Raw genomic sequence first — 26,280 nt, 5'->3', positions numbered from 1 at the left:
TATATTTTTTTGTCGCTATTGTATTTAAAAATGTGTTTAAGGCAAACTGACAGCCGCAACCAACCATAGAATTACAATCCACAGATGGCAGTTCCCAATGACAACATGACCACAACGTCATTTTTTTATGTGACCTTTATTTAACTAGGCAAGTCAGTTAAGAAGAAATTCTTATTTACAATTGACCACCTAGGAACAGTGAGTTAACTGCCTTGTTCAGGGGCAGAAGGACAGATTTTTACCTTGTCAGCTCAGGGATTTGATCTAGCAACCTTTCGGTTACTGGCCTGACGCTCTAACCACTAGGCTACCTGCCGCCCCATAACAAGTTCTATATTTGCTGCATGTGCTGCAGCCTTCCTGACTGGAAGTGCTTACGATAAAATCCACAGCTAACTTTCTAGATGCTACTAATTCTCAGATTTTTGCTCTCTGGTTCAGTATTTTTAATGAGTTGTATTGGTCTGTTCAGACAGGAGTAATATAATTTAGGGGAAAATATTTGTATTTATACACTGTACATTTTTGGAAAATTATTAACAATTTTCAGGGATAGCTGCAGCACCCCTACTTATGTAGACAAGGAAGAGTGTGGGTATATCCAAAACCCAGGATAGAGGGGTTCAGTGAATGTGGTGTAGAATGTGTGAAGGTGTTTCTGTTTACCAAAGGACACACTATAGAAGGACAAAGTACCAGCAGGCCAGTCAAGATACACACCAACTCTGTGCAAAACAGGACCACGGAAGAACGTGATATTGCCTCCCGCATTGTAAAAGTAATAGTAACCTTCACCAGCGCAGTTCAAACTCCAGGACTTGGTATTTTGTCCAATCCAACTGTCAGACCCCCATCCCATCCGACTCATTCCTTTGTAAGTCACTCCAATGTCAGGCTCTCCACAATCCCACATCACCTCCCAGTAATATCGAGATCCAGATAGGCCTTCTCTGCAGAGAACTTGGGGATGCCATTTAAATCTGTCTGGATGGTCTTCGTAATGCTGCTCCTTGTCCACCCGTGTCACCTTCCTGTTCTCCTCAGAGAGTAACAGGTGTGCGTTTGCTGTGTTTGGGTCCATGGTGAGCTGACAGGCATCTGTAGACAATGGGGACACGTGATCATATTCATTATCTCCAGCACCCTACCAGTGTCGACATAAGTGAAACGAGTCATTTTCTATGTTCTGTAGTCAAACTAAGTGAATTACTCTCAATGATGTAATCAAAAGTATTTTTTTTAAATGATTTATTTTTTGCAGTAACACGGAGAGCAGGCAAACACCCTCCTACTGGCTGGAAACTTTGTATAGTTTTTGACAATCATTTTTTTTTTTTTTTTACCCCCGATGACCTCAAGAGCTATTTCTTACCTCAGGGTTTGAGGTAAATCCAGAACCAGAGTTCTTTGAGGTTCTACCGCATGTATAACACTGGTATGGTTAAAGGGGCAATCTGCAGTCGCTACATACATCTTTGGACTTTTACGTTAGCGATATACACCGAGTGTACAAAACATTAAGAACACCTGCTCTTTCCACGACAGACTGACCTAGGTGAATCCAGCTGAAAGCTATGATCCCGTATTGATGTCACCTGTTAAACCCACTTCAGTCAGTGTAGATAAAGGGGAGGAGACAGATTAAAGAAGGATTTTTAAGCCTTGAGACATGGATTGTGTATGTTGGCCATCTCAATATTAGGAAAGTGTTCCTAATGTTTGGTATACTCAGTGTATATTTTATATCCATTGATTCTTGAAGAATATAACTAATAAATGACTCGTGAGCTTAGTTCAATGGTCGTACCCCATCAGAACCCAAAATATAAGCTTGTTTTACTCCAATGTTTGTGAACAAACACTGTATAGCCTCAAAACATGGTTCAAACTATAACTTTGATCTCATTGATTGTCAGTCCTTGCACCCACGGCTCTATGAATTTGAAAGTGGTTCAATTTCTCCAGCCCCATCCCTCAGCTGTTTACCAAAAAACAGTGGTGGGGTTACCACCTTGCTGTCATTTGAACTGCACATTGCCCCTTCAATTAAGATCTCTTACACTGGTAAGACATACTGAATGTGATATAAAAAAATAGGTCAATTGTTTGTTCAACGCCGGAAAAAAACGAAATCGTATATAATGTTATTTTGTACGTGGAAGTATGCATTAGTTACTACATCTGTAGTTCTGAAGATGCAGTTGATTACAATTGAAGGGACTTACATTTTCTCAGCCCGGATACCAGCCTGCACTCTGCACCGTGATCCACACTGTAGTAAAAACAACAACACGGTGATTACGTAACAAGGAACACACACGCGTACTCGTGATAGAAAAGCTCCTCACACTACCAGGTCTTACTGTCTGCATAATTGTTTTCTTACTTCAGCTTCATCAGTTTGCATCTGGGATCCCCTTTACCAGCTGAAAGCAGTCCCCCTGCAGAGTCTCCTGGGTGATTGTAGCTCAGGTCCAGCTCTCTCAGGTGGGAGGGGTTTGCCCTCAGAGCAGAAGCCAGAGCAGCACAGCCCTCCCCTGTGACTTCACAGCCAGACAGTCTACAGAGGGACAGACACAACAGCGGTCTAGTTTGGTGTAATGATCTACCACGTGGCATCTACTTTATACGTTTGTCCATGACACAAACAAAACCAGACTTTGACAGACAATAATGACATCATAAATAATTCACAACATTGTTCTTCTTTAAACAGCTGTACTTACCCTAGTGTCTGCAGTTCACAGTTTGGATCCGCCAGGCCATCAGAAAGCAGTGTAACTCCTGAGTCCTGCAGGTTGTTGTCTCTCAGCTCCAGTTGTTTCAGTTGTGAGTTGGGTGCACTCAGGACTGAGGCCAGATATGAACAGCAACCCTCTGTCAGACCACACTGACTTAGGCTGCAGCATGGGTTCACAAGAGTATGTTGAGGATGGATTCATGATAATTACAGATAAACACACACACACACACACACACACACACACACACACACACACACACACACACACACACACACACACACACACACACACACGTTGCATTCGGAATGTATTCAGACCCCTTCCCTTTATCCACATTTTGTTACATTAACAGCCTTATTCTACAATGGATTAAATAAAAACGTTCCTCAATCTACACACAATACCCCATAATGACAAAGCAAAAACTGTTTTTTTTTTTATAGAAATGTTTGCAAATGTATCAAAAACATGAACACTTTATTTCCATAAGTATTCAGACCCTTTGCTATGAGAATTGAAATTCAGCTCAGGTGCATCCTGTTTCCATTGATCATCCTTGTGTTGTTTCTATGATTGGAGTCCACCTGTGGTACATTCAATTAATTGGACATGATTTGGAAAGGCACATACCTGTCTATATAAGGTCCCACAGTTGACAGTGCATATCAGAACAAAAACCAAGCCACAAGGTCGAAGGAATTGTCCGTAGAGCTCAGAGACAGTATTGTGTCAAGGCACAGATCTGGGGAAGGGTACCAAAACATTTCTGCAGCATTGAAGGTCCCCAAGAACACAATGGCCTCCATTATTCTAAAATATAAGAAGTTTGGAACCACCAATACTTTTTCTAGAGCTGGCCCCCCGGCCAAACTGAGCAATCGGGGGAGAAGGGCCTTGGTCAGGGAAGTGACCAAGAACCCGATGGTCACTTTGACAGAGCGCCAAAGTTCCTCTGTGGAGATGGCAAAACCTTCCAGAAGGACAACCATCTCTCAGCACTTCAGGCCTTTATGGTAGAGTGGCCAGACAGAAGCCACTCCTCAGTAAAAGGCACATGACAGTCTGCTTGGAGTTTGCCAAAAGGTACCTAAAGGATTCTCAGACCATGAGAAACAAAATGCTCTGGTCTGATGAAACCAAGATTGAACTCTTTGGCCTGAATGCCAAGCGTCACATCTGGAGGAAACCTGGCACCACCCTACGGTGAAGCATGGAGGCAGCATCATGCTGTGGGGATGTTTAACAGAGCAAAGTACAGAGAGATCCTTGATGAAAGCCCTGCTCCAGAGCGCTCAGGACCTCAGACTGGGGCAAAGGTTCACCTTCCAACAGAACAATGAACCTAAGCACACAGCCAAGACAACGCAGGAGTGGCTTCGGGACAAGTCTCTGAATGTCTTTGAGTGGCCCAGCCAGAGCCCAATCTAACATCTCTGGAGAGACCTGAAAATAGCTGTGCAGTGACACTCCACATCCAACCTGACAGAGCCTGAGAGGATCTGCAGAGAAGAATGGGAGAAACTCCCCAAATACAGGTGTGTCAAGCTTGTAGTGTCATACCAAAGTCTCGAGGCTGTAATCGCTGCCAAAGGTTCCTCAACAAAGTACTGAATAAAGGGTCTGAATGTTTAGTTTTTTTATTTGTAATACATTTGCAAAAATTTCTAAAATCCTGTTTTTGCTTTGTCATTATGGGGTGTTGTGTGTAGATTGATGAGGGGGAAAAATCTATTTAATCCATTTTAGAATAAGGCTGTAACATAATAAAATGTGGATAAAGGGAAAGGGTCTGAATACATTCTGACTGCACTGTGTGTGTGTGTATGTATATGTGTGTATATGTGTGTGTATGTATATATATATATATATATATATATATATATATATATATATATATATATATATATATATATATATATACACAAAAGAAAGAGCAAAAGAAACACGCTTGGACTGCATGATATGGGCAGAAAATGTAATTGCGATTTGATTTGCGATATAGAATACATCGTTACACTTCTGCAAATTTTTTTCAATCACAGAAATGTATATTAAGAAGCAGTTTTTTAAAGCAGCATCGTTCTTGTTTGGAGCAATCGGTTGACTGCATTTGATTTAGCAGAACAGCATGCAAACTTATATCTAAAAGTGGGGAGGAGTCTTTATGTGTGTGGGAAGCAGCTGCGAGAGGGAGAGAGACGACAAACAGAGTAAACTATAAAAATGGACGTTACATGCAGCTGTTTCAAAATATTGCGATATGGATATTGCACATGTCAATATTGCAATTTTGATGTGAATTAGATTAATTGCGCAGTCCTAACTAGTGTTGTCATGATACCAGAATTCTGGCTTCGATTACCGATACCAGGTCTAGTATCACCACACTCGATACCATCACAATTCCATGGCAAAAAAAGAAGGCACATTAGCCAAAGTCACAGAATGGCACTTGATCCAGACAGATAAACTACTGCTCTGTTCAATCATTGGGCATCTTTTGAGTCCAATATCATTACATTTGAAAATGTTTACATCAACATTTTTCAGAGACAGCCCTGCGTGCATTAACGAATCGATCATCCAATCAATTTGAGTTTGGTAAAAAACTATCTAATTACGTAAAAACAAAATGGTGATAATTTATTTGAATGGTAAACCTCTATTGATAAACTGGGTAAATCAAGATGTAGCCTAGACCTATTCACAATGCAGGTGAATGCATATTCAATAGGAGTGTGTGCAATAGGAGTTGAGCTTGCTTTGGCTGATAGCATGGGGCTACAGATGACAAACAATCTGTTTCCGTTCCATTTGGGACGAGGCAAAACGTGCCCTATTCTCTCACTCACTCACACACACACACACACACACACACACACACACACACACACACACACACACACACACACACACACACACACACACACACACACACACACACACACACACACACACACACACACACACACACACACACACACACACACAGTCCGCTGAGGCAATAGATCATATTTGGGAGAGAAGTGAGATGAAGTAAATTAATAAACTTTTGGTGGCAATCACCTTTGAAATCAGCATATTTAGCTTTATCGATTATCAAAAACAAAGTACTAAGGTAGTGAATTGATCTTATCGTCCGTCAGCTGTAAGCGAGCAAGGAAAGTTAGCCTACAAAAGCTGGAATCTACCAGTATCTCCTTGCATTGTAAAGTGTTCTAGTCTGTACTGTGTATGGACATTGTTTTGCAAACAGGAGTTAAAAGATGGGACCAAGTCACAATTTGCAAGTCCTAAGCAAGTCTCAAGTGTTAACCCTCGAGTCTCGAGTCAAGTCCCATGTAATAATGGTAAAGTCCCAAGTTCCACAGCTCAGTCAAGTCCCCAATTTTGGGTTTCGAGTCCTCAAGTCAATGGTTAAGTGTTTTATGCCAATTTCTTTCAAATTGCAATGCATCAGTGGGTTTTTAGACCCACATGTTTTACAAACTGGAACCAGTTTTTCCCACTACCACATAGTCCTTGAAACCGAATGCAACCATTTTTCCCCACTACCACATAGTCCTTGAAACCGAATGCAACCATTTTTTCCCTCTACCACATAGTCCTTGAAACCGAATGCAACCATTTTTTCCCTCTACCACATAGTCCTTGAAACCGAATGCAACCAGTTTTTTCCACTACCACATAGTCCTTGAAACCGAATGCAACCATTTTTTCCCTCTACCACATAGTCCTTGAAACCGAATGCAACCATTTTTCCCACTACCACATAGTCCTTGAAACCGAATGCAACCATTTTTTCCCTCTACCACATAGTCCTTGAAACCGAATGCATCCATTTTTTCCCACTACCACAGTCCTTGAAACCGAATGCAACCATTTTTTTCCCACTACCACATAGTCCTTGAAACCGAATGCAACCATTTTTTCCCACTACCACATAGTCCTTGAAACCGAATGCAACCAGTTTTTTCCCCACTACCACATAGTCCTTGAAACCGAATGCAACAGTTCATCAGTTGTAAAAACTTTTTTTTCTTCTCTATGGGCAATGATGGGAGTGGGACCAGAGATTTTCTAATCAGGTCACATGGTTTAAAAAAAATAATCTGCAAAAACCTCTGGCCCTAGGGACGATGTCAAACTGTAGCAACCTTGTACTTGTTCATATGAATTATATTTTAAAACTAGGCTAACAGGGGTTTCCTTCACACAGACACGGAGACAACCATTGCAGTTGGACAATAGAACTAAGAGGGCCGAGCCTTTGCATATGTAATTAAAAAGTAACTCACACAGTCTATGTGATCAGTATTGTGTTTGATTAATTTCAGTTAACAATTTTGGATTGAAAAAGTCAAGGAGGCCTAGCCAGCCCAAGTTTGAATATAGACTAAACCAAATTTGATCTCGTTCACATTTTCTCCTAACACAGATAAATGGGCTATAAACAGGCTATAAACATAACATTCCCACTTTGTTTACCCCGGCCAGAGCGCAAGAAGGGACAGGGAGCTGTAGCCTGCAGCTGAAGAAAATCACATTCCCATATTGCTCAGGTGTAGGCTGCTGCAACATTTCTGTGAAGAGTTCTTTCTTGTGTCTGTGATGTGTTATCAAGTTTGCTAAATGAATACCGGAGGACAGTGGAGAGGGGCACACGCTTTGCGCTTTGCTAGAAGACTTGCTTTGTGTCCAGCCTGCAGGACCTGTGATTTCAGTGAATCTGATTGGTCAAGGCACAGAACAGAACGCACAGAACCTGCAGCACTCCGATATGAAGGTCAAACAGGCCTACATTGTCATTCAGATGAAATCCAAGTTAAGTCACGCATAATAGATGCTCAAGTCAAAGTCCAGTGGCAAATGTTTCCTCTTTTTACCAAGTCAAGTCTCAAGTTGCAAAATTTGTGACTCGAGTAGCATTTGAGTCCACATCTCTGGTGAAGAATAGTTTCAATGCCGTGTTGCATTATTCAAGTGTGTTTTCTGAGCAGCATGAATGGGGAGCTAACATGATGCAGCCCAGTGCTGGCTAAGTGGGGAGCTAACATGATGCAGCCCAGTGCTGGCTAAGTGGGGAGCTAACATGATGCAGTCCAGTGAAGGTTAAGTGGGTAGCTAACATAATGCAGCCCAGTGCTGGCTAAATGGGGAGCTAACATGATGCAGCCCAGTGCTGGCTAAGTGGGGAGCTAACATGATGCAGCCCAGTGCTGGCTAAGTGGGGAGCTAACATGATGCAGCCCAGTGCTGGCTAAGTGGGGAGCTAACATGATGCAGCCCAGTGCAGGTTAAGTGGGTAGCTAACATGATGCAGCACAGTGCAGGCTAAGTGGGGAGCTAACTTGATGCAGCCCAGTGCAGGCTAAGTGGGGAGCTAACATGATGCAACCCAGTGCTGGCTAAGTGGGGAGCTAACATGATACAGCCCAGTGCTGGCTAAGTGGGGAGCTAACATGATGCAGCCCAGTGCTGGCTAAGTGGGGAGCTAACATGATGCAGCCCAGTGCTGGCTAAGTGGGGAGCTAACATGATGCAGCCCAGTGCTGGCTAAGTGGGGAGCTAACATGATGCAGCCCAGTGCAGGTTAAGTGGGTAGCTAACATGATGCAGCCCAGTGCTGGCTAAGTGGGGAGCTAACATGATGCAGTCCAGTGAAGGTTAAGTGGGGAGATAACATGATGCAGGTTAAGTGGGGAGCTAACATGATGCAGCACAGTGCAGGCTAAGTGGGGAGCTAACTTGATGCAGCCCAGTGCAGGCTAAGTGGGGAGCTAACATGATGCAACCCAGTGCTGGCTAAGTGGGGAGCTAACATGATACAGCACAGTGCAGGCTAAGTGGGGAGCTAACTTGATGCAGCCCAGTGCTGGCTAAGTGGGGAGCCAACTTGATGCAGCACAGTGCAGGCTAAGTGGGGAGCTAACATGATGCAGCCCAGTGCTGGCTAAGTGGGGAGCTAACATGATACAGCCCAGTGCTGGCTAAGTGGGGAGCTAACATGATGCAGCCCAGTGCTGGCTAAGTGGGGAGCTAACATGATGCAGCCCAGTGCAGGTTAAGTGGGTAGCTAACATGATGCAGCCCAGTGCTGGCTAAGTGGGGAGCTAACATGATGCAGTCCAGTGAAGGTTAAGTGGGTAGCTAACATGATGCAGGTTAAGTGGGGAGCTAACATGATGCAGCCCAGTGCTGGCTAAGTGGGGAGCTAACATGATGCAGCCCAGTGCTGGCTAAGTGCGGAGCTAACATGATGCAACCCAGTGCTGGCTAAGTGGGGAGCTAACATGATGCAGCACAGTGCAGGCTAAGTGGGGAGCTAACTTGATGCAGCCCAGTGCAGGCTAAGTGGGGAGCTAACATGATGCAGCCCAGTGCTGGCTAAGTGGGGAGCTAACATGATGCAGCCCAGTGCTGGCTAAGTGGGGAGCTAACATGATGCAGCCCAGTGCAGGTTAAGTGGGTAGCTAACATGATGCAGCCCAGTGCTGGCTAAGTGGGGAGCTAACATGATACAGCACAGTGCAGGCTAAGTGGGGCGCTAACTTGATGCAGCCCAGTGCTGGCTAAGTGGGGAGCCAACTTGATGCAGCACAGTGCAGGCTAAGTGGGTAGCTAACATGATGCAGCCCAGTGCTGGCTAAGTGGGGAGCTAACATGATGCAGTCCAGTGAAGGTTAAGTGGGTAGCTAACATGATGCAGGTTAAGTGGGGAGCTAACATGATGCAGCCCAGTGCTGGCTAAGTGGGGAGCTAACATGATGCAGCCCAGTGAAGGCTAAGTGGGTAGTTAACATGATGCAGGTTAAGTGGGGAGCTAACATGATGCAGCCCAGTGCTGGCTAAGTGGGGAGCTAACATGATGCAGTCCAGGGAAGGTTAAGTGGGTAGCTAACATGATGCAGGTTAAGTGGGGAGCTAACATGATGCAGCCCAGTGCTGGCTAAGTGGGGAGCTAACATGATGCAGCCCAGTGCTGGCTAAGTGGGGGGCTAACATGATGCAGCCCAGTGCTGGCTAAGTGGGGAGCTAACATGATGCAGCACAGTGCAGGCTAAGTGGGGAGCTAACTTGATACAGCACAGTGCAGGTTAAGTGGGTAGCTAACATGATGCAGCCCAGTGATGGCTAAGTGGGGAGCTAACATGATGCAGTCCAGTGAAGGTTAAGTGGGTAGCTAACATGATGCAGGTTAAGTGGCGAGCTAACATGATGCAGCCCAGTGCTGGCTAAGTGGGGAGCTAACATGATGCAGCCCAGTGCTGGCTAAGTGCGGAGCTAACATGATGCAGCCCAGTGCTGGCTAAGTGGGGAGCTAACATGATGCAGTCCAGTGAAGGTTAAGTGGGGAGATAACATGATGCAGGTTAAGTGGGGAGCTAACATGATGCAACCCAGTGCTGGCTAAGTGGGGAGCTAACATGATACAGCACAGTGCAGGCTAAGTGGGGAGCTAACATGATGCAGCACAGTGCAGGCTAAGTGGGGAGCTAACTTGATGCAGCCCAGTGCAGGCTAAGTGGGGAGCTAACATGATGCAACCCAGTGCTGGCTAAGTGGGGAGCTAACATGATACAGCACAGTGCAGGCTAAGTGGGGAGCTAACTTGATGCAGCCCAGTGCTGGCTAAGTGGGGAGCCAACTTGATGCAGCACAATGCAGGCTAAGTGGGGAGCTAACATGATGCAGCCCAGTGCTGGCTAAGTGGGGAGATAACATGATGCAGCCCAGTGCTGGCTAAGTGGGGAGCTAACATGATGCAGCCCAGTGCTGGCTAAGTGGGGAGCTAACATGATGCAGCCCAGTGCTGGCTAAGTGGGGAGCTAACATGATGCAGCCCAGTGCAGGTTAAGTGGGTAGCTAACATGATGCAGCCCAGTGCTGGCTAAGTGGGGAGCTAACATGATGGAGCCCAGTGCTGGCTAAGTGGGGAGCTAACATGATGCAGCACAGTGCAGGCTAAGTGGGGAGCTAACATGATGCAGCCCAGTGCTGGCTAAGTGGGGAGATAACATGATGCAGCCCAGTGCTGGCTAAGTGGGGAGCTAACATGATACAGCCCAGTGCTGGCTAAGTGGGGAGCTAACATGATGCAGCCCAGTGCAGGTTAAGTGGGTAGCTAACATGATGCAGCCCAGTGCTGGCTAAGTGGGGAGCTAACATGATACAGCACAGTGCAGGCTAAGTGGGGAGCTAACTTGATGCAGCCCAGTGCTGGCTAAGTGGGGAGCCAACTTGATGCAGCACAGTGCAGGCTAAGTGGGTAGCTAACATGATGCAGCCCAGTGCTGGCTAAGTGGGGAGCTAACATGATGCAGTCCAGTGAAGGTTAAGTGGGTAGCTAACATGATGCAGGTTAAGTGGGGAGCTAACATGATGCAGCCCAGTGCTGGCTAAGTGGGGAGCTAACATGATGCAGTCCAGTGAAGGTTAAGTGGGTAGTTAACATGATGCAGGTTAAGTGGGGAGCTAACATGATGCAGCCCAGTGCTGGCTAAGTGGGGAGCTAACATGATGCAGTCCAGGGAAGGTTAAGTGGGTAGCTAACATGATGCAGGTTAAGTGGGGAGCTAACATGATGCAGCCCAGTGCTGGCTAAGTGGGGAGCTAACATGATGCAGCCCAGTGCTGGCTAAGTGCGGAGCTAACATGATGCAGCCCAGTGCTGGCTAAGTGGGGAGCTAACATGATGCAGCACAGTGCAGGCTAAGTGGGGAGCTAACTTGATACAGCACAGTGCAGGTTAAGTGGGTAGCTAACATGATGCAGCCCAGTGATGGCTAAGTGGGGAGCTAACATGATGCAGTCCAGTGAAGGTTAAGTGGGTAGCTAACATGATGCAGGTTAAGTGGCGAGCTAACATGATGCAGCCCAGTGCTGGCTAAGTGGGGAGCTAACATGATGCAGCCCAGTGCTGGCTAAGTGCGGAGCTAACATGATGCAGCCCAGTGCTGGCTAAGTGGGGAGCTAACATGATGCAACCCAGTGCTGGCTAAGTGGGGAGCTAACATGATACAGCACAGTGCAGGCTAAGTGGGGAGCTAACATGATGCAGCACAGTGCTGGCTAAGTGGGGAGCTAACTTGATGCAGCCCAGTGCAGGCTAAGTGGGGAGCTAACATGATGCAACCCAGTGCTGGCTAAGTGGGGAGCTAACATGATACAGCACAGTGCAGGCTAAGTGGGGAGCTAACTTGATGCAGCCCAGTGCTGGCTAAGTGGGGAGCCAACTTGATGCAGCACAATGCAGGCTAAGTGGGGAGCTAACATGATGCAGCCCAGTGCTGGCTAAGTGGGGAGATAACATGATGCAGCCCAGTGCTGGCTAAGTGGGGAGCTAACATGATGCAGCCCAGTGCTGGCTAAGTGGGGAGCTAACATGATGCAGCCCAGTGCAGGTTAAGTGGGTAGCTAACATGATGCAGCCCAGTGCTGGCTAAGTGGGGAGCTAACATGATGCAGCCCAGTGCTGGCTAAGTGGGGAGCTAACATGATGCAGCCCAGTGCTGGCTAAGTGGGGAGCTAACATGATGCAGCCCAGTGCTGGCTAAGTGGGGAGCTAACATGATGCAGCCCAGTGCTGGCTAAGTGGGGAGCTAACATGATGCAGTCCAGTGAAGGTTAAGTGGGTAGCTAACATGATGCAGGTTAAGTGGGAAGCTAACATGATGCAGCCCAGTGCTGGCTAAGTGGGGAGCTAACATGATGCAGCACAGTGCAGGCTAAGTGGGGAGCTAACATGATGCAGCCCAGTGCTGGCTAAGTGGGGAGATAACATGATGCAGCCCAGTGCTGGCTAAGTGGGGAGCTAACATGATACAGCCCAGTGCTGGCTAAGTGGGGAGCTAACATGATGCAGCCCAGTGCTGGCTAAGTGGGTAGCTAACATGATGCAGCCCAGTGCTGGCTAAGTGGGGAGCTAATATGATGCAGTCCAGTGAAGGTTAAGTGGGTAGCTAACATGATGCAGGTTAAGTGGGGAGCTAACATGATGCAGCCCAGTGCTGGCTAAGTGGGGAGCTAACATGATGCAGCCCAGTGCTGGCTAAGTGCGGAGCTAACATGATGCAGCCCAGTGCTGGCTAACTGGGGAGCTAACATGATGCAGCACAGTGCAGGCTAAGTGGGGAGCTAACATGATGCAACACAGTGCAGGCTAAGTGGGGAGCAAACATGATACAGCACAGTGCAGGCTAAGTGGGGAGCTAACTTGATGCAGCCCAGTGCTGGCTAAGTGGGTAGCTAACATGATGCAGCCCAGTGCTGGCTAAGTGGGGAGCTAACATGATGCAGTCCAGTGAAGGTTAAGTGGGTAGCTAACATGATGCAGGTTAAGTGGGGAGCTAACATGATGCAGCCCAGTGCTGGCTAAGTGGGGAGCTAACATGATGCAGCACAGTGCTGGCTAAGTGCGGAGCTAACATGATGCAGCGCAGTGCTGGCTAAGTGGGGAGCTAACATGATGCAGCACAGTGCAGGCTAAGTGGGGAGCTAACTTGATGCAGCCCAGTGCAGGCTAAGTGGGGAGCTAACATGATGCAACCCAGTGTTGGCTAAGTGGGGAGCTAACATGATACAGCACAGTGCAGGCTAAGTGGGGAGCTAACATGATGCAGCCCAGTGCTGGCTAAGTGGGGAGCCAACTTGATGCAGCACAGTGCAGGCTAAGTGGGGAGCTAACATGATGCAGCCCAGTGCTGGCTAAGTGGGGAGATGACATGATGCAGCCCAGTGCTGGCTAAGTGGGGAGCTAACATGATGCAGTCCAGTGAAGGTTAAGTGGGTAGCTAACATGATGCAGGTTAAGTGGGAAGCTAACATGATGCAGCCCAGTGCTGGCTAAGTGGGGAGCTAACATGATGCAGCACAGTGCAGGCTAAGTGGGGAGCTAACATGATGCAGCCCAGTGCTGGCTAAGTGGGGAGAAAACATGATGCAGCCCAGTGCTGGCTAAGTGGGGAGCTAACATGATACAGCCCAGTGCTGGCTAAGTGGGGAGCTAACATGATGCAGCCCAGTGCTGGCTAAGTGGGGAGCTAACATGATGCAGCCCAGTGCTGGCTAAGTGGGGAGCTAACATGATGCAGCCCAGTGCAGGTTAAGTGGGTAGCTAACATGATGCAGCCCAGTGCTGGCTAAGTGGGGAGCTAACATGATGCAGTCCAGTGAAGGTTAAGTGGGTAGCTAACATGATGCAGGTTAAGTGGGGAGCTAACATGATGCAGCCCAGTGCTGGCTAAGTGCGGAGCTAACATGATGCAGCCCAGTGCTGGCTAACTGGGGAGCTAACATGATGCAGCACAGTGCAGGCTAAGTGGGGAGCTAACATGATGCAACACAGTGCAGGCTAAGTGGGGAGCAAACATGATACAGCACAGTGCAGGCTAAGTGGGGAGCTAACTTGATGCAGCCCAGTGCTGGCTAAGTGGGTAGCTAACATGATGCAGCCCAGTGCTGGCTAAGTGGGGAGCTAACATGATGCAGTCCAGTGAAGGTTAAGTGGGTAGCTAACATGATGCAGGTTAAGTGGGGAGCTAACATGATGCAGCCCAGTGCTGGCTAAGTGGGGAGCTAACATGATGCAGCCCAGTGCTGGCTAAGTGCGGAGCTAACATGATGCAGCCCAGTGCTGGCTAAGTGGGGAGCTAACATGATGCAGCACAGTGCAGGCTAAGTGGGGAGCTAACTTGATGCAGCCCAGTGCAGGCTAAGTGGGGAGCTAACATGATGCAACCCAGTGCTGGCTAAGTGGGGAGCTAACATGATACAGCACAGTGCAGGCTAAGTGGGGAGCTAACTTGATGCAGCCCAGTGCTGGCTAAGTGGGGAGCCAACTTGATGCAGCACAGTGCAGGCTAAGTGGGGAGCTAACATGATGCAGCCCAGTGCTGGCTAAGTGGGGAGATAACATGATGCAGCCCAGTGCTGGCTAAGTGGGGAGCTAACATGATACAGCCCAGTGCTGGCTAAGTGGGGAGCTAACATGATACAGCCCAGTGCTGGCTAAGTGGGGAGCTAACATGATGCAGCCGAGTGCTGGCTAAGTGGGGAGCTAACATGATGCAGCCCAGTGCTGGCTAAGTGGGGAGATAACATGATGCAGCCCAGTGCTGGCTAAGTGGGGAGCTAACATGATACAGCCCAGTGCTGGCTAAGTGGGGAGCTAACATGATACAGCCCAGTGCTGGCTAAGTGGGGAGCTAACATGATGCAGCCCAGTGCTGGCTAAGTGGGGAGCTAACATGATGCAGCCCAGTGCTGGCTAAGTGGGGAGATAACATGATGCAGCCCAGTGCTGGCTAAGTGGGGAGCTAACATGATACAGCCCAGTGCTGGCTAAGTGGGGAGCTAACATGATACAGCCCAGTGCTGGCTAAGTGGGGAGCTATCATGATTCAGCCCAGTGCTGGCTAAGTGGGGTGCTAACATGATGCAGCACAGTCCAGGTTAAGTGGGGAGCTAACATGATGCAGCACAGTGCAGGCTAAGTGGGGTGCTAACATAATGCAGCCCAGTGCTGGCTAAGTGGGGAGCTAACATGATACAGCCCAGTGCTGGCTAAGTGGGGAGCTAACATGATACAGCCCAGTGCTGGCTAAGTGGGGAGCTATCATGATTCAGCCCAGTGCTGGCTAAGTGGGGTGCTAACATGATGCAGCACAGTGCAGGCTAAGTGGGGAGCTAACATTATGCAGCACAGTGCAGGTTAAGTGGGGAGCTAACATGATGCAGCCCAGTGCTGGCTAAGTGGGGAGCTAACATGATGCAGCCCAGTGCTGGCTAAGTGCGGAGCTAACATGATGCAGCCCAGTGCTGGCTAAGTGGGGAGCTAACATGATGCAGCACAGTGCAGGCTAAGTGGGGAGCTAACTTGATGCAGCCCAGTGCAGGCTAAGTGGGGAGCTAACATGATGCAGCCCAGTGCTGGCTAAGTGGGGAGCTAACATGATGCAGCCCAGTGCTGGCTAAGTGGGGAGCTAACATGATACAGCACAGTGCAGGCTAAGTGGGGAGCTAACTTGATGCAGCCCAGTGCTGGCTAAGTGGGGAGCCAACTTGATGCAGCACAGTGCAGGCTAAGTGGGTAGCTAACATGATGCAGCCCAGTGCTGGCTAAGTGGGGAGCTAACATGATGCAGTCCAGTGAAGGTTAAGTGGGTAGCTAACATGATGCAGGTTAAGTGGGGAGCTAACATGATGCAGCCCAGTGCTGGCTAAGTGGGGAGCTAACATGATGCAGCACAGTGCAGGCTAAGTGGGGAGATAACATGATGCAGCCCAGTGCTGGCTAAGTGGGGAGCTAACATGATACAGCCCAGTGCTGGCTAAGTGGGGAGCTAACATGATGGAGCCCAGTGCTGGCTAAGTGGGGAGCTAACATGATGCAGCCCAGTGCTGGCTAAGTGGGGAGCTAACATGATGCAGTCCAGTGAAGGTTAAGTGGGTAGTTAACATGATGCAGGTTAAGTGGGGAGCTAACATGATGCAGCCCAGTGCTGGCTAAGTGGGGAGCTAACATGATGCAGTCCAGGGAAGGTTAAGTGGGTAGCTAACATGATGCAGGTTAAGTGGGGAGCTAACATGATGCAGCCCAGTGCTGGCTAAGTGGGGAGCTAACATGATGCAGCCCAGTGCTGGCTAAGTGGGGAGCTAACATGATGCAGCCCAGTGCTGGCTAAGTGGGGAGCTAACATGATGCAGCACAGTGCAGGCTAAGTGGGGAGCTAACTTGATACAGCACAGTGCAGGTTAAGTGGGTAGCTAACATGATGCAGCCCAGTGCTGGCTAAGTGGGGAGCTAACATGATGCAGTCCAGTGAAGGTTAAGTGGGTAGCTAACATGATGCAGGTTAAGTGGCGAGCTAACATGATGCAGCCCAGTGCTGGCTAAGTGGGGAGCTAACATGATGCAGCCCAGTGCTGGCTAAGTGGGGAGCTAACATGATGCAGCACAGTGCAGGCTAAGTGGGGAGCTAACATGATGCAACCCAGTGCTGGCTAAGTGGGGAGCTAACATGATACAGCACAGTGCAGGCTAAGTGGGGAGCTAACATGATGCAGCACAGTGCAGGCTAAGTGGGGAGCTAACTTGATGCAGCCCAGTGCAGGCTAAGTGGGGAGCTAACATGATGCAGCACAGTGCAGGCTAAGTGGGGAGCTAACATGATGCAGCCCAGTGCTGGCTAAGTGGGGAGCTAACATGATGCAGCCCAGTGCTGGCTAAGTGGGGAGCTAACATGATGCAGCCCAGTGCAGGTTAAGTGGGTAGCTAACATGATGCAGCCCAGTGCTGGCTAAGTGGGGAGCTAACATGATGCAGTCCAGTGAAGGTTAAGTGGGTAGCTAACATGATGCAGGTTAAGTGGGGAGCTAACATGATGCAGCGCAGTGCTGGCTAAGTGGGGAGCTAACATGATGCAGCCCAGTGCTGGCTAAGTGGGGAGCTAACATGATGCAGTCCAGTGAAGGTTAAGTGGGTAGCTAACATGATGCAGGTTAAGTGGGAAGCTAACATGATGCAGCCCAGTGCTGGCTAAGTGGGGAGCTAACATGATGCAGCACAGTGCTGGCTAAGTGGGGAGCTAACATGATGCAGCCCAGTGCTGGCTAAGTGCGGAGCTAACATGATGCAGCCCAGTGCTGGCTAAGTGGGGAGCTAACATGATGCAACCCAGTGCTGGCTAAGTGGGGAGCTAACATGATACAGCACAGTGCAGGCTAAGTGGGGAGCTAACATGATGCAGCCCAGTGCTGGCTAAGTGCGGAGCTAACATGATGCAGCCCAGTGCTGGCTAAGTGGGGAGCTAACATGATGCAACCCAGTGCTGGCTAAGTGGGGAGCTAACATGATACAGCACAGTGCAGGCTAAGTGGGGAGCTAACATGATGCAGCACAGTGCAGGCTAAGTGGGGAGCTAACATGATGCAGCCCAGTGCTGGCTAAGTGGGGAGCCAACTTGATGCAGCACAATGCAGGCTAAGTGGGGAGCTAACATGATGCAGCCCAGTGCTGGCTAAGTGGGGAGCTAACATGATGCAGCCCAGTGCAGGTTAAGTGGGTAGCTAACATGATGCAGCCCAGTGCTGGCTGAGTGGGGAGCTAACATGATGCAGTCCAGTGAAGGTTAAGTGGGTAGCTAACATGATGCAGGTTAAGTGGGGAGCTAACATGATGCAGCCCAGTGCTGGCTAAGTGGGGAGCTAACATGATGCAGCCCAGTGCTGGCTAAGTGGGGAGCTAACATGATGCAGTCCAGTGAAGGTTAAGTGGGTAGCTAACATGATGCAGGTTAAGTGGGAAGCTAACATGATGCAGCCCAGTGCTGGCTAAATGGGGAGCTAACATGATGCAGCACAGTGCTGGCTAAGTGGGGAGCTAACATGATGCAGCCCAGTGCTGGCTAAGTGGGGAGCTAACATGATGCAGCCCAGTGCTGGCTAAGTGCGGAGCTAACATGATGCAGCCCAGTGCTGGCTAAGTGGGGAGCTAACATGATGCAACCCAGTGCTGGCTAAGTGGGGAGCTAACATGATACAGCACAGTGCAGGCTAAGTGGGGAGCTAACATGATGCAGCACAGTGCAGGCTAAGTGGGGAGCTAACTTGATGCAGCATCAAGTTAGGTCCCCACTTAGCCAGCACTGTGCAGGTTAAGTGGGTAGCTAACATGATGCAGCCCAGTGCTGGCTAAGTGGGGAGCTAACATGATGCAGCCCAGTGCTGGCTAAGTGGGGAGCTAACATGATGCAGCCCAGTGCTGGCTAAGTGGGGAGCTAACATGATGCAGTCCAGTGAAGGTTAAGTGGGTAGCTAACATGATGCAGGTTAAGTGGGAAGCTAACATGATGCAGCCCAGTGCTGGCTAAGTGGGGAGATAACATGATGCAGCCCAGTGCTGGCTAAGTGGGGAGCTAACATGATGCATCCCAGTGCTGGCTAAGTGGGGAGCTAACATGATGCAGCCCAGTGCTGGCTAAGTGGGGAGCTAACATGATGCAGCCCAGTGCAGGTTAAGTGGGTAGCTAACATGATGCAGCCCAGTGCTGGCTAAGTGGGGAGCTAACATGATGCAGTCCAGTGAAGGTTAAGTGGGTAGCTAACATGATGCAGGTTAAGTGGGGAGCTAACATGATGCAGCCCAGTGCTGGCTAAGTGGGGAGCTAACATGATGCAGCCCAGTGCTGGCTAAGTGCGGAGCTAACATGATGCAGCCCAGTGCTGGCTAACTGGGGAGCTAACATAATGCAGCACAGTGCAGGCTAAGTGGGGAGCTAACTTGATGCAGCCCAGTGCAGGCTAAGTGGGGAGCTAACATGATGCAACACAGTGCAGGCTAAGTGGGGAGCAAACATGATACAGCACAGTGCAGGCTAAGTGGGGAGCTAACTTGATGCAGCCCAGTGCTGGCTAAGTGGGTAGCTAACATGATGCAGCCCAGTGCTGGCTAAGTGGGGAGCTAACATGATGCAGTCCAGTGAAGGTTAAGTGGGTAGCTAACATGATGCAGGTTAAGTGGGGAGCTAACATGATGCAACCCAGAGCTGGCTAAGTGGGGAGCTAACATGATGCAGGTTAAGTGGGGAGCTAACATGATGCAACCCAGAGCTGGCTAAGTGGGGAGCTAACATGATACAGCACAGTGCAGGCTAAGTGGGGAGCTAACTTGATGCAGCCCAGTGCTGGCTAAGTGGGGAGCCAACTTGATGCAGCACAATGCAGGCTAAGTGGGGAGCTAACATGATGCAGCCCAGTGCTGGCTAAGTGGGGAGCTAACATGATGCAGCCCAGTGCTGGCTAAGTGGGGAGCTAACATGATGCAGTCCAGTGAAGGTTAAGTGGGTAGCTAACATGATGCAGGTTAAGTGGCGAGCTAACATGATGCAGCCCAGTGCTGGCTAAGTGGGGAGCTAACATGATGCAGCCCAGTGCTGGCTAAGTGGGGAGCTAACATGATGCAGCACAGTGCAGGCTAAGTGGGGAGCTAACATGATGCAACCCAGTGCTGGCTAAGTGGGGAGCTAACATGATACAGCACAGTGCAGGCTAAGTGGGGAGCTAACATGATGCAGCACAGTGCAGGCTAAGTGGGGAGCTAACTTGATGCAGCCCAGTGCAGGCTAAGTGGGGAGCTAACATGATGCAGCACAGTGCAGGCTGAGTGGGGAGCTAACTTGATGCAGCCCAGTGCTGGCTAAGTGGGGAGCCAACTTGATGCAGCACAATGCAGGCTAAGTGGGGAGCTAACATGATGCAGCCCAGTGCTGGCTAAGTGGGGAGCTAACATGATGCAGCCCAGTGCAGGTTAAGTGGGTAGCTAACATGATGCAGCCCAGTGCTGGCTAAGTGGGGAGCTAACATGATGCAGCCCAGTGCAGGTTAAGTGGGTAGCTAACTTGATGCAGCCCAGTGCAGGCTAAGTGGGGAGCTAACATGATGCAACACAGTGCAGGCTAAGTGGGGAGCAAACATGATACAGCACAGTGCAGGCTAAGTGGGGAGCTAACTTGATGCAGCCCAGTGCTGGCTAAGTGGGTAGCTAACATGATGCAGCCCAGTGCTGGCTAAGTGGGGAGCTAACATGATGCAGTCCAGTGAAGGTTAAGTGGGTAGCTAACATGATGCAGGTTAAGTGGGGAGCTAACATGATGCAACCCAGAGCTGGCTAAGTGGGGAGCTAACATGATGCAGGTTAAGTGGGGAGCTAACATGATGCAACCCAGAGCTGGCTAAGTGGGGAGCTAACATGATACAGCACAGTGCAGGCTAAGTGGGGAGCTAACTTGATGCAGCCCAGTGCTGGCTAAGTGGGGAGCCAACTTGATGCAGCACAATGCAGGCTAAGTGGGGAGCTAACATGATGCAGCCCAGTGCTGGCTAAGTGGGGAGCTAACATGATGCAGCCCAGTGCTGGCTAAGTGGGGAGCTAACATGATGCAGTCCAGTGAAGGTTAAGTGGGTAGCTAACATGATGCAGGTTAAGTGGCGAGCTAACATGATGCAGCCCAGTGCTGGCTAAGTGGGGAGCTAACATGATGCAGCCCAGTGCTGGCTAAGTGGGGAGCTAACATGATGCAGCACAGTGCAGGCTAAGTGGGGAGCTAACATGATGCAACCCAGTGCTGGCTAAGTGGGGAGCTAACATGATACAGCACAGTGCAGGCTAAGTGGGGAGCTAACATGATGCAGCACAGTGCAGGCTAAGTGGGGAGCTAACTTGATGCAGCCCAGTGCAGGCTAAGTGGGGAGCTAACATGATGCAGCACAGTGCAGGCTGAGTGGGGAGCTAACTTGATGCAGCCCAGTGCTGGCTAAGTGGGGAGCCAACTTGATGCAGCACAATGCAGGCTAAGTGGGGAGCTAACATGATGCAGCCCAGTGCTGGCTAAGTGGGGAGCTAACATGATGCAGCCCAGTGCAGGTTAAGTGGGTAGCTAACATGATGCAGCCCAGTGCTGGCTAAGTGGGGAGCTAACATGATGCAGTCCAGTGAAGGTTAAGTGGGTAGCTAACATGATGCAGGTTAAGTGGGGAGCTAACATGATGCAGCCCAGTGCTGGCTAAGTGGGGAGCTAACATGATGCAGCCCAGTGCTGGCTAAGTGGGAGATAACATGATGCAGTCCAGTGCTGGCTAAGTGGGGAGCTAACATGATGCAGCCCAGTGCTGGCTAAGTGCGGAGCTAACATGATGCAGCCCAGTGCTGGCTAAGTGGGGAGCTAACATGATGCAACCCAGTGCTGGCTAAGTGGGGAGCTAACATGATACAGCACAGTGCAGGCTAAGTGGGGAGCTAACATGATGCAGCACAGTGCAGGCTAAGTGGGGAGCTAACTTGATGCAGCCCAGTGCAGGCTAAGTGGGGAGCCAACTTGATGCAGCACAATGCAGGCTAAGTGGGGAGCTAACATGATGCAGCCCAGTGCTGGCTAAGTGCGGAGCTAACATGATGCAGCCCAGTGCTGGCTAAGTGGGGAGCTAACATGATGCAACCCAGTGCTGGCTAAGTGGGGAGCTAACATGATACAGCACAGTGCAGGCTAAGTGGGGAGCTAACATGATGCAGCACAGTGCAGGCTAAGTGGGGAGCTAACTTGATGCAGCCCAGTGCTGGCTAAGTGGGGAGCAAACTTGATGCAGCACAATGCAGGCTAAGTGGGGAGCTAACATGATGCAGCCCAGTGCTGGCTAAGTGGGGAGCTAACATGATGCAGCCCAGTGCAGGTTAAGTGGGTAGCTAACATGATGCAGCCCAGTGCTGGCTAAGTGGGGAGCTAACATGATGCAGACCAGTGAAGGTTAAGTGGGTAGCTAACATGATGCAGGTTAAGTGGGGAGCTAACATGATGCAGCCCAGTGCTGGCTAAGTGGGGAGCTAACATGATGCAGCCCAGTGCTGGCTAAGTGGGGAGCTAACATGATGCAGTCCAGTGAAGGTTAAGTGGGTAGCTAACATGATGCAGGTTAAGTGGGAAGCTAACATGATGCAGCCCAGTGCTGGCTAAGTGGGGAGCTAACATGATGCAGCACAGTGCTGGCTAAGTGGGGAGCTAACATGATGCAGCCCAGTGCTGGCTAAGTGGGGATCTAACATGATGCAGCCCAGTGCTGGCTAAGTGCGGAGCAAACATGATGCAGCCCAGTGCTGGCTAAGTGGGGAGCTAACATGATGCAACCCAGTGCTGGCTAAGTGGGGAGCTAACATGATACAGCACAGTGCAGGCTAAGTGGGGAGCTAACATGATGCAGCACAGTGCAGGCTAAGTGGGGAGCTAACTTGATGCAGCCCAGTGCAGGCTAAGTGGGGAGCTAACATGATGCAACCCAGTGCTGGCTAAGTGGGGAGCTAACATGATACAGCACAGTGCAGGCTAAGTGGGGAGCTAACTTGATGCAGCCCAGTGCTGGCTAAGTGGGGAGCCAACTTGATGCAGCACAATGCAGGCTAAGTGGGGAGCTAACATGATGCAGCCCAGTGCTGGCTAAGTGGGGAGATAACATGATGCAGCCCAGTGCTGGCTAAGTGGGGAGCTAACATGATGCAGCCCAGTGCTGGCTAAGTGGGGAGCTAACATGATGCAGCCCAGTGCTGGCTAAGTGGGGAGCTAACATGATGCAGCCCAGTGCTGGCTAAGTGGGGAGCTAACATGATGCAGCCCAGTGCAGGTTAAGTGGGTAGCTAACATGATGCAGCCCAGTGCTGGCTAAGTGGGGAGCTAACATGATGCAGCCCAGTGCTGGCTAAGTGGGGAGCTAACATGATGCAGCCCAGTGCTGGCTAAGTGGGGAGCTAACATGATGCAGTCCAGTGAAGGTTAAGTGGGTAGCTAACATGATGCAGGTTAAGTGGGAAGCTAACATGATGCAGCCCAGTGCTGGCTAAGTGGGGAGCTAACATGATGCAGCACAGTGCAGGCTAAGTGGGGAGCTAACATGATGCAGCACAGTGCAGGCTAAGTGGGGAGCTAACATGATGCAGCCCAGTGCTGGCTAAGTGGGGAGATAACATGATGCAGCCCAGTGCTGGCTAAGTGGGGAGCTAACATGATACAGCCCAGTGCTGGCTAAGTGGGGAGCTAACATGATGCAGCCCAGTGCTGGCTAAGTGGGGAGCTAACATGATGCAGCCCAGTGCTGGCTAAGTGGGGAGCTAACATGATGCAGCCCAGTGCAGGTTAAGTGGGTAGCTAACATGATGCAGCCCAGTGCTGGCTAAGTGGGGAGCTAACATGATGCAGTCCAGTGAAGGTTAAGTGGGTAGCTAACATGATGCAGGTTAAGTGGGGAGCTAACATGATGCAGCCCAGTGCTGGCTAAGTGGGGAGCTAACATGATGCAGCCCAGTGCTGGCTAAGTGCGGAGCTAACATGATGCAGCCCAGTGCTGGCTAACTGGGGAGCTAACATGATGCAGCACAGTGCAGGCTAAGTGGGGAGCTAACTTGATGCAGCCCAGTGCAGGCTAAGTGGGGAGCTAACATGATGCAACACAGTGCAGGCTAAGTGGGGAGAAAACATGATACAGCACAGTGCAGGCTAAGTGGGGAGCTAACTTGATGCAGCCCAGTGCTGGCTAAGTGGGTAGCTAACATGATGCAGCCCAGTGCTGGCTAAGTGGGGAGCTAACATGATGCAGTCCAGTGAAGGTTAAGTGGGTAGCTAACATGATGCAGGTTAAGTGGGGAGCTAACATGATGCAGCCCAGTGCTGGCTAAGTGGGGAGCTAACATGATGCAGCCCAGTGCTGGCTAAGTGCGGAGCTAACATGATGCAGCCCAGTGCTGGCTAAGTGGGGAGCTAACATGATGCAGCACAGTGCAGGCTAAGTGGGGAGCTAACTTGATGCAGCCCAGTGCAGGCTAAGTGGGGAGCTAACATGATGCAACCCAGAGCTGGCTAAGTGGGGAGCTAACATGATACAGCACAATGCAGGCTAAGTGGGGAGCTAACTTGATGCAGCCCAGTGCTGGCTAAGTGGGGAGCCAACTTGATGCAGCAAAGTGCAGGCTAAGTGGGGAGCTAACATGATGCAGCCCAGTGCTGGCTAAGTGGGGAGATAACATGATGTAGCCCAGTGCTGGCTAAGTGGGGAGCTAACATGATATAGCCCAGTGCTGGCTAAGTGGGGAGCTAACATGATACAGCCCAGTGCTGGCTAAGTGGGGAGCTAACATGATGCAGCCCAGTGCTGGCTAAGTGGGGAGCTAACATGATGCAGCCCAGTGCTGGCTAAGTGGGGAGATAACATGATGCAGCCCAGTGCTGGCTAAGTGCGGAGCTAACATGATGCAGCCCAGTGCTGGCTAAGTGGGGAGCTAACATGATGCAGCACAGTGCAGGCTAAGTGGGGAGCTAACTTGATGCAGCCCAGTGCAGGCTAAGTGGGGAGCTAACATGATGCAACCCAGAGCTGGCTAAGTGGGGAGCTAACATGATACAGCACAATGCAGGCTAAGTGGGGAGCTAACTTGATGCAGCCCAGTGCTGGCTAAGTGGGGAGCCAACTTGATGCAGCAAAGTGCAGGCTAAGTGGGGAGCTAACATGATGCAGGTTAAGTGGGGAGCTAACATGATGCAGCCCAGTGCTGGCTAAGTGGGGATCTAACATGATGCAGCCCAGTGCTGGCTAAGTGCGGAGCAAACATGATGCAGCCCAGTGCTGGCTAAGTGGGGAGCTAACATGATGCAACCCAGTGCTGGCTAAGTGGGGAGCTAACATGATACAGCACAGTGCAGGCTAAGTGGGGAGCTAACATGATGCAGCACAGTGCAGGCTAAGTGGGGAGCTAACTTGATGCAGCCCAGTGCAGGCTAAGTGGGGAGCTAACATGATGCAACCCAGTGCTGGCTAAGTGGGGAGCTAACATGATACAGCACAGTGCAGGCTAAGTGGGGAGCTAACTTGATGCAGCCCAGTGCTGGCTAAGTGGGGAGCCAACTTGATGCAGCACAATGCAGGCTAAGTGGGGAGCTAACATGATGCAGCCCAGTGCTGGCTAAGTGGGGAGATAACATGATGCAGCCCAGTGCTGGCTAAGTGGGGAGCTAACATGATGCAGCCCAGTGCTGGCTAAGTGGGGAGCTAACATGATGCAGCCCAGTGCTGGCTAAGTGGGGAGCTAACATGATGCAGCCCAGTGCTGGCTAAGTGGGGAGCTAACATGATGCAGCCCAGTGCAGGTTAAGTGGGTAGCTAACATGATGCAGCCCAGTGCTGGCTAAGTGGGGAGCTAACATGATGCAGCCCAGTGCTGGCTAAGTGGGGAGCTAACATGATGCAGCCCAGTGCTGGCTAAGTGGGGAGCTAACATGATGCAGTCCAGTGAAGGTTAAGTGGGTAGCTAACATGATGCAGGTTAAGTGGGAAGCTAACATGATGCAGCCCAGTGCTGGCTAAGTGGGGAGCTAACATGATGCAGCACAGTGCAGGCTAAGTGGGGAGCTAACATGATGCAGCACAGTGCAGGCTAAGTGGGGAGCTAACATGATGCAGCCCAGTGCTGGCTAAGTGGGGAGATAACATGATGCAGCCCAGTGCTGGCTAAGTGGGGAGCTAACATGATACAGCCCAGTGCTGGCTAAGTGGGGAGCTAACATGATGCAGCCCAGTGCTGGCTAAGTGGGGAGCTAACATGATGCAGCCCAGTGCTGGCTAAGTGGGGAGCTAACATGATGCAGCCCAGTGCAGGTTAAGTGGGTAGCTAACATGATGCAGCCCAGTGCTGGCTAAGTGGGGAGCTAACATGATGCAGTCCAGTGAAGGTTAAGTGGGTAGCTAACATGATGCAGGTTAAGTGGGGAGCTAACATGATGCAGCCCAGTGCTGGCTAAGTGGGGAGCTAACATGATGCAGCCCAGTGCTGGCTAAGTGCGGAGCTAACATGATGCAGCCCAGTGCTGGCTAACTGGGGAGCTAACATGATGCAGCACAGTGCAGGCTAAGTGGGGAGCTAACTTGATGCAGCCCAGTGCAGGCTAAGTGGGGAGCTAACATGATGCAACACAGTGCAGGCTAAGTGGGGAGAAAACATGAT

At 50.2% G+C, this 26,280-nt stretch overlaps 1 protein-coding gene across 1 annotated transcript in view; it reads right to left on the bottom strand.

The window, feature by feature from the left end:
• Positions 1–128: 128 nt before the first annotated feature.
• The window catches only part of LOC110534410 (NACHT, LRR and PYD domains-containing protein 3), a 63,106-nt gene continuing 36,954 nt past the window's right edge, over positions 129–26,280 (bottom strand). The window contains exons 10-13 of the mRNA XM_021619268.2: positions 2,727–2,900; positions 2,387–2,560; positions 2,226–2,272; positions 129–1,098 (exon numbers count right to left, since the gene is read on the bottom strand). Coding sequence (XP_021474943.2) covers positions 572–1,098; positions 2,226–2,272; positions 2,387–2,560; positions 2,727–2,900 — 922 coding nt within the window. The 3' untranslated portion in view covers positions 129–571. The remainder of the gene's footprint in view (positions 1,099–2,225; positions 2,273–2,386; positions 2,561–2,726; positions 2,901–26,280) is intronic.

Source organism: Oncorhynchus mykiss, chromosome 10 (genome assembly GCF_013265735.2).
Source record: "Oncorhynchus mykiss isolate Arlee chromosome 10, USDA_OmykA_1.1, whole genome shotgun sequence".
NCBI classification, from domain to species: Eukaryota; Metazoa; Chordata; class Actinopteri; order Salmoniformes; family Salmonidae; genus Oncorhynchus; species Oncorhynchus mykiss.
The sequence above is the reverse complement of the archived record's forward strand: the minus strand, read 5'-3'. Positions and strand labels throughout refer to the sequence as shown.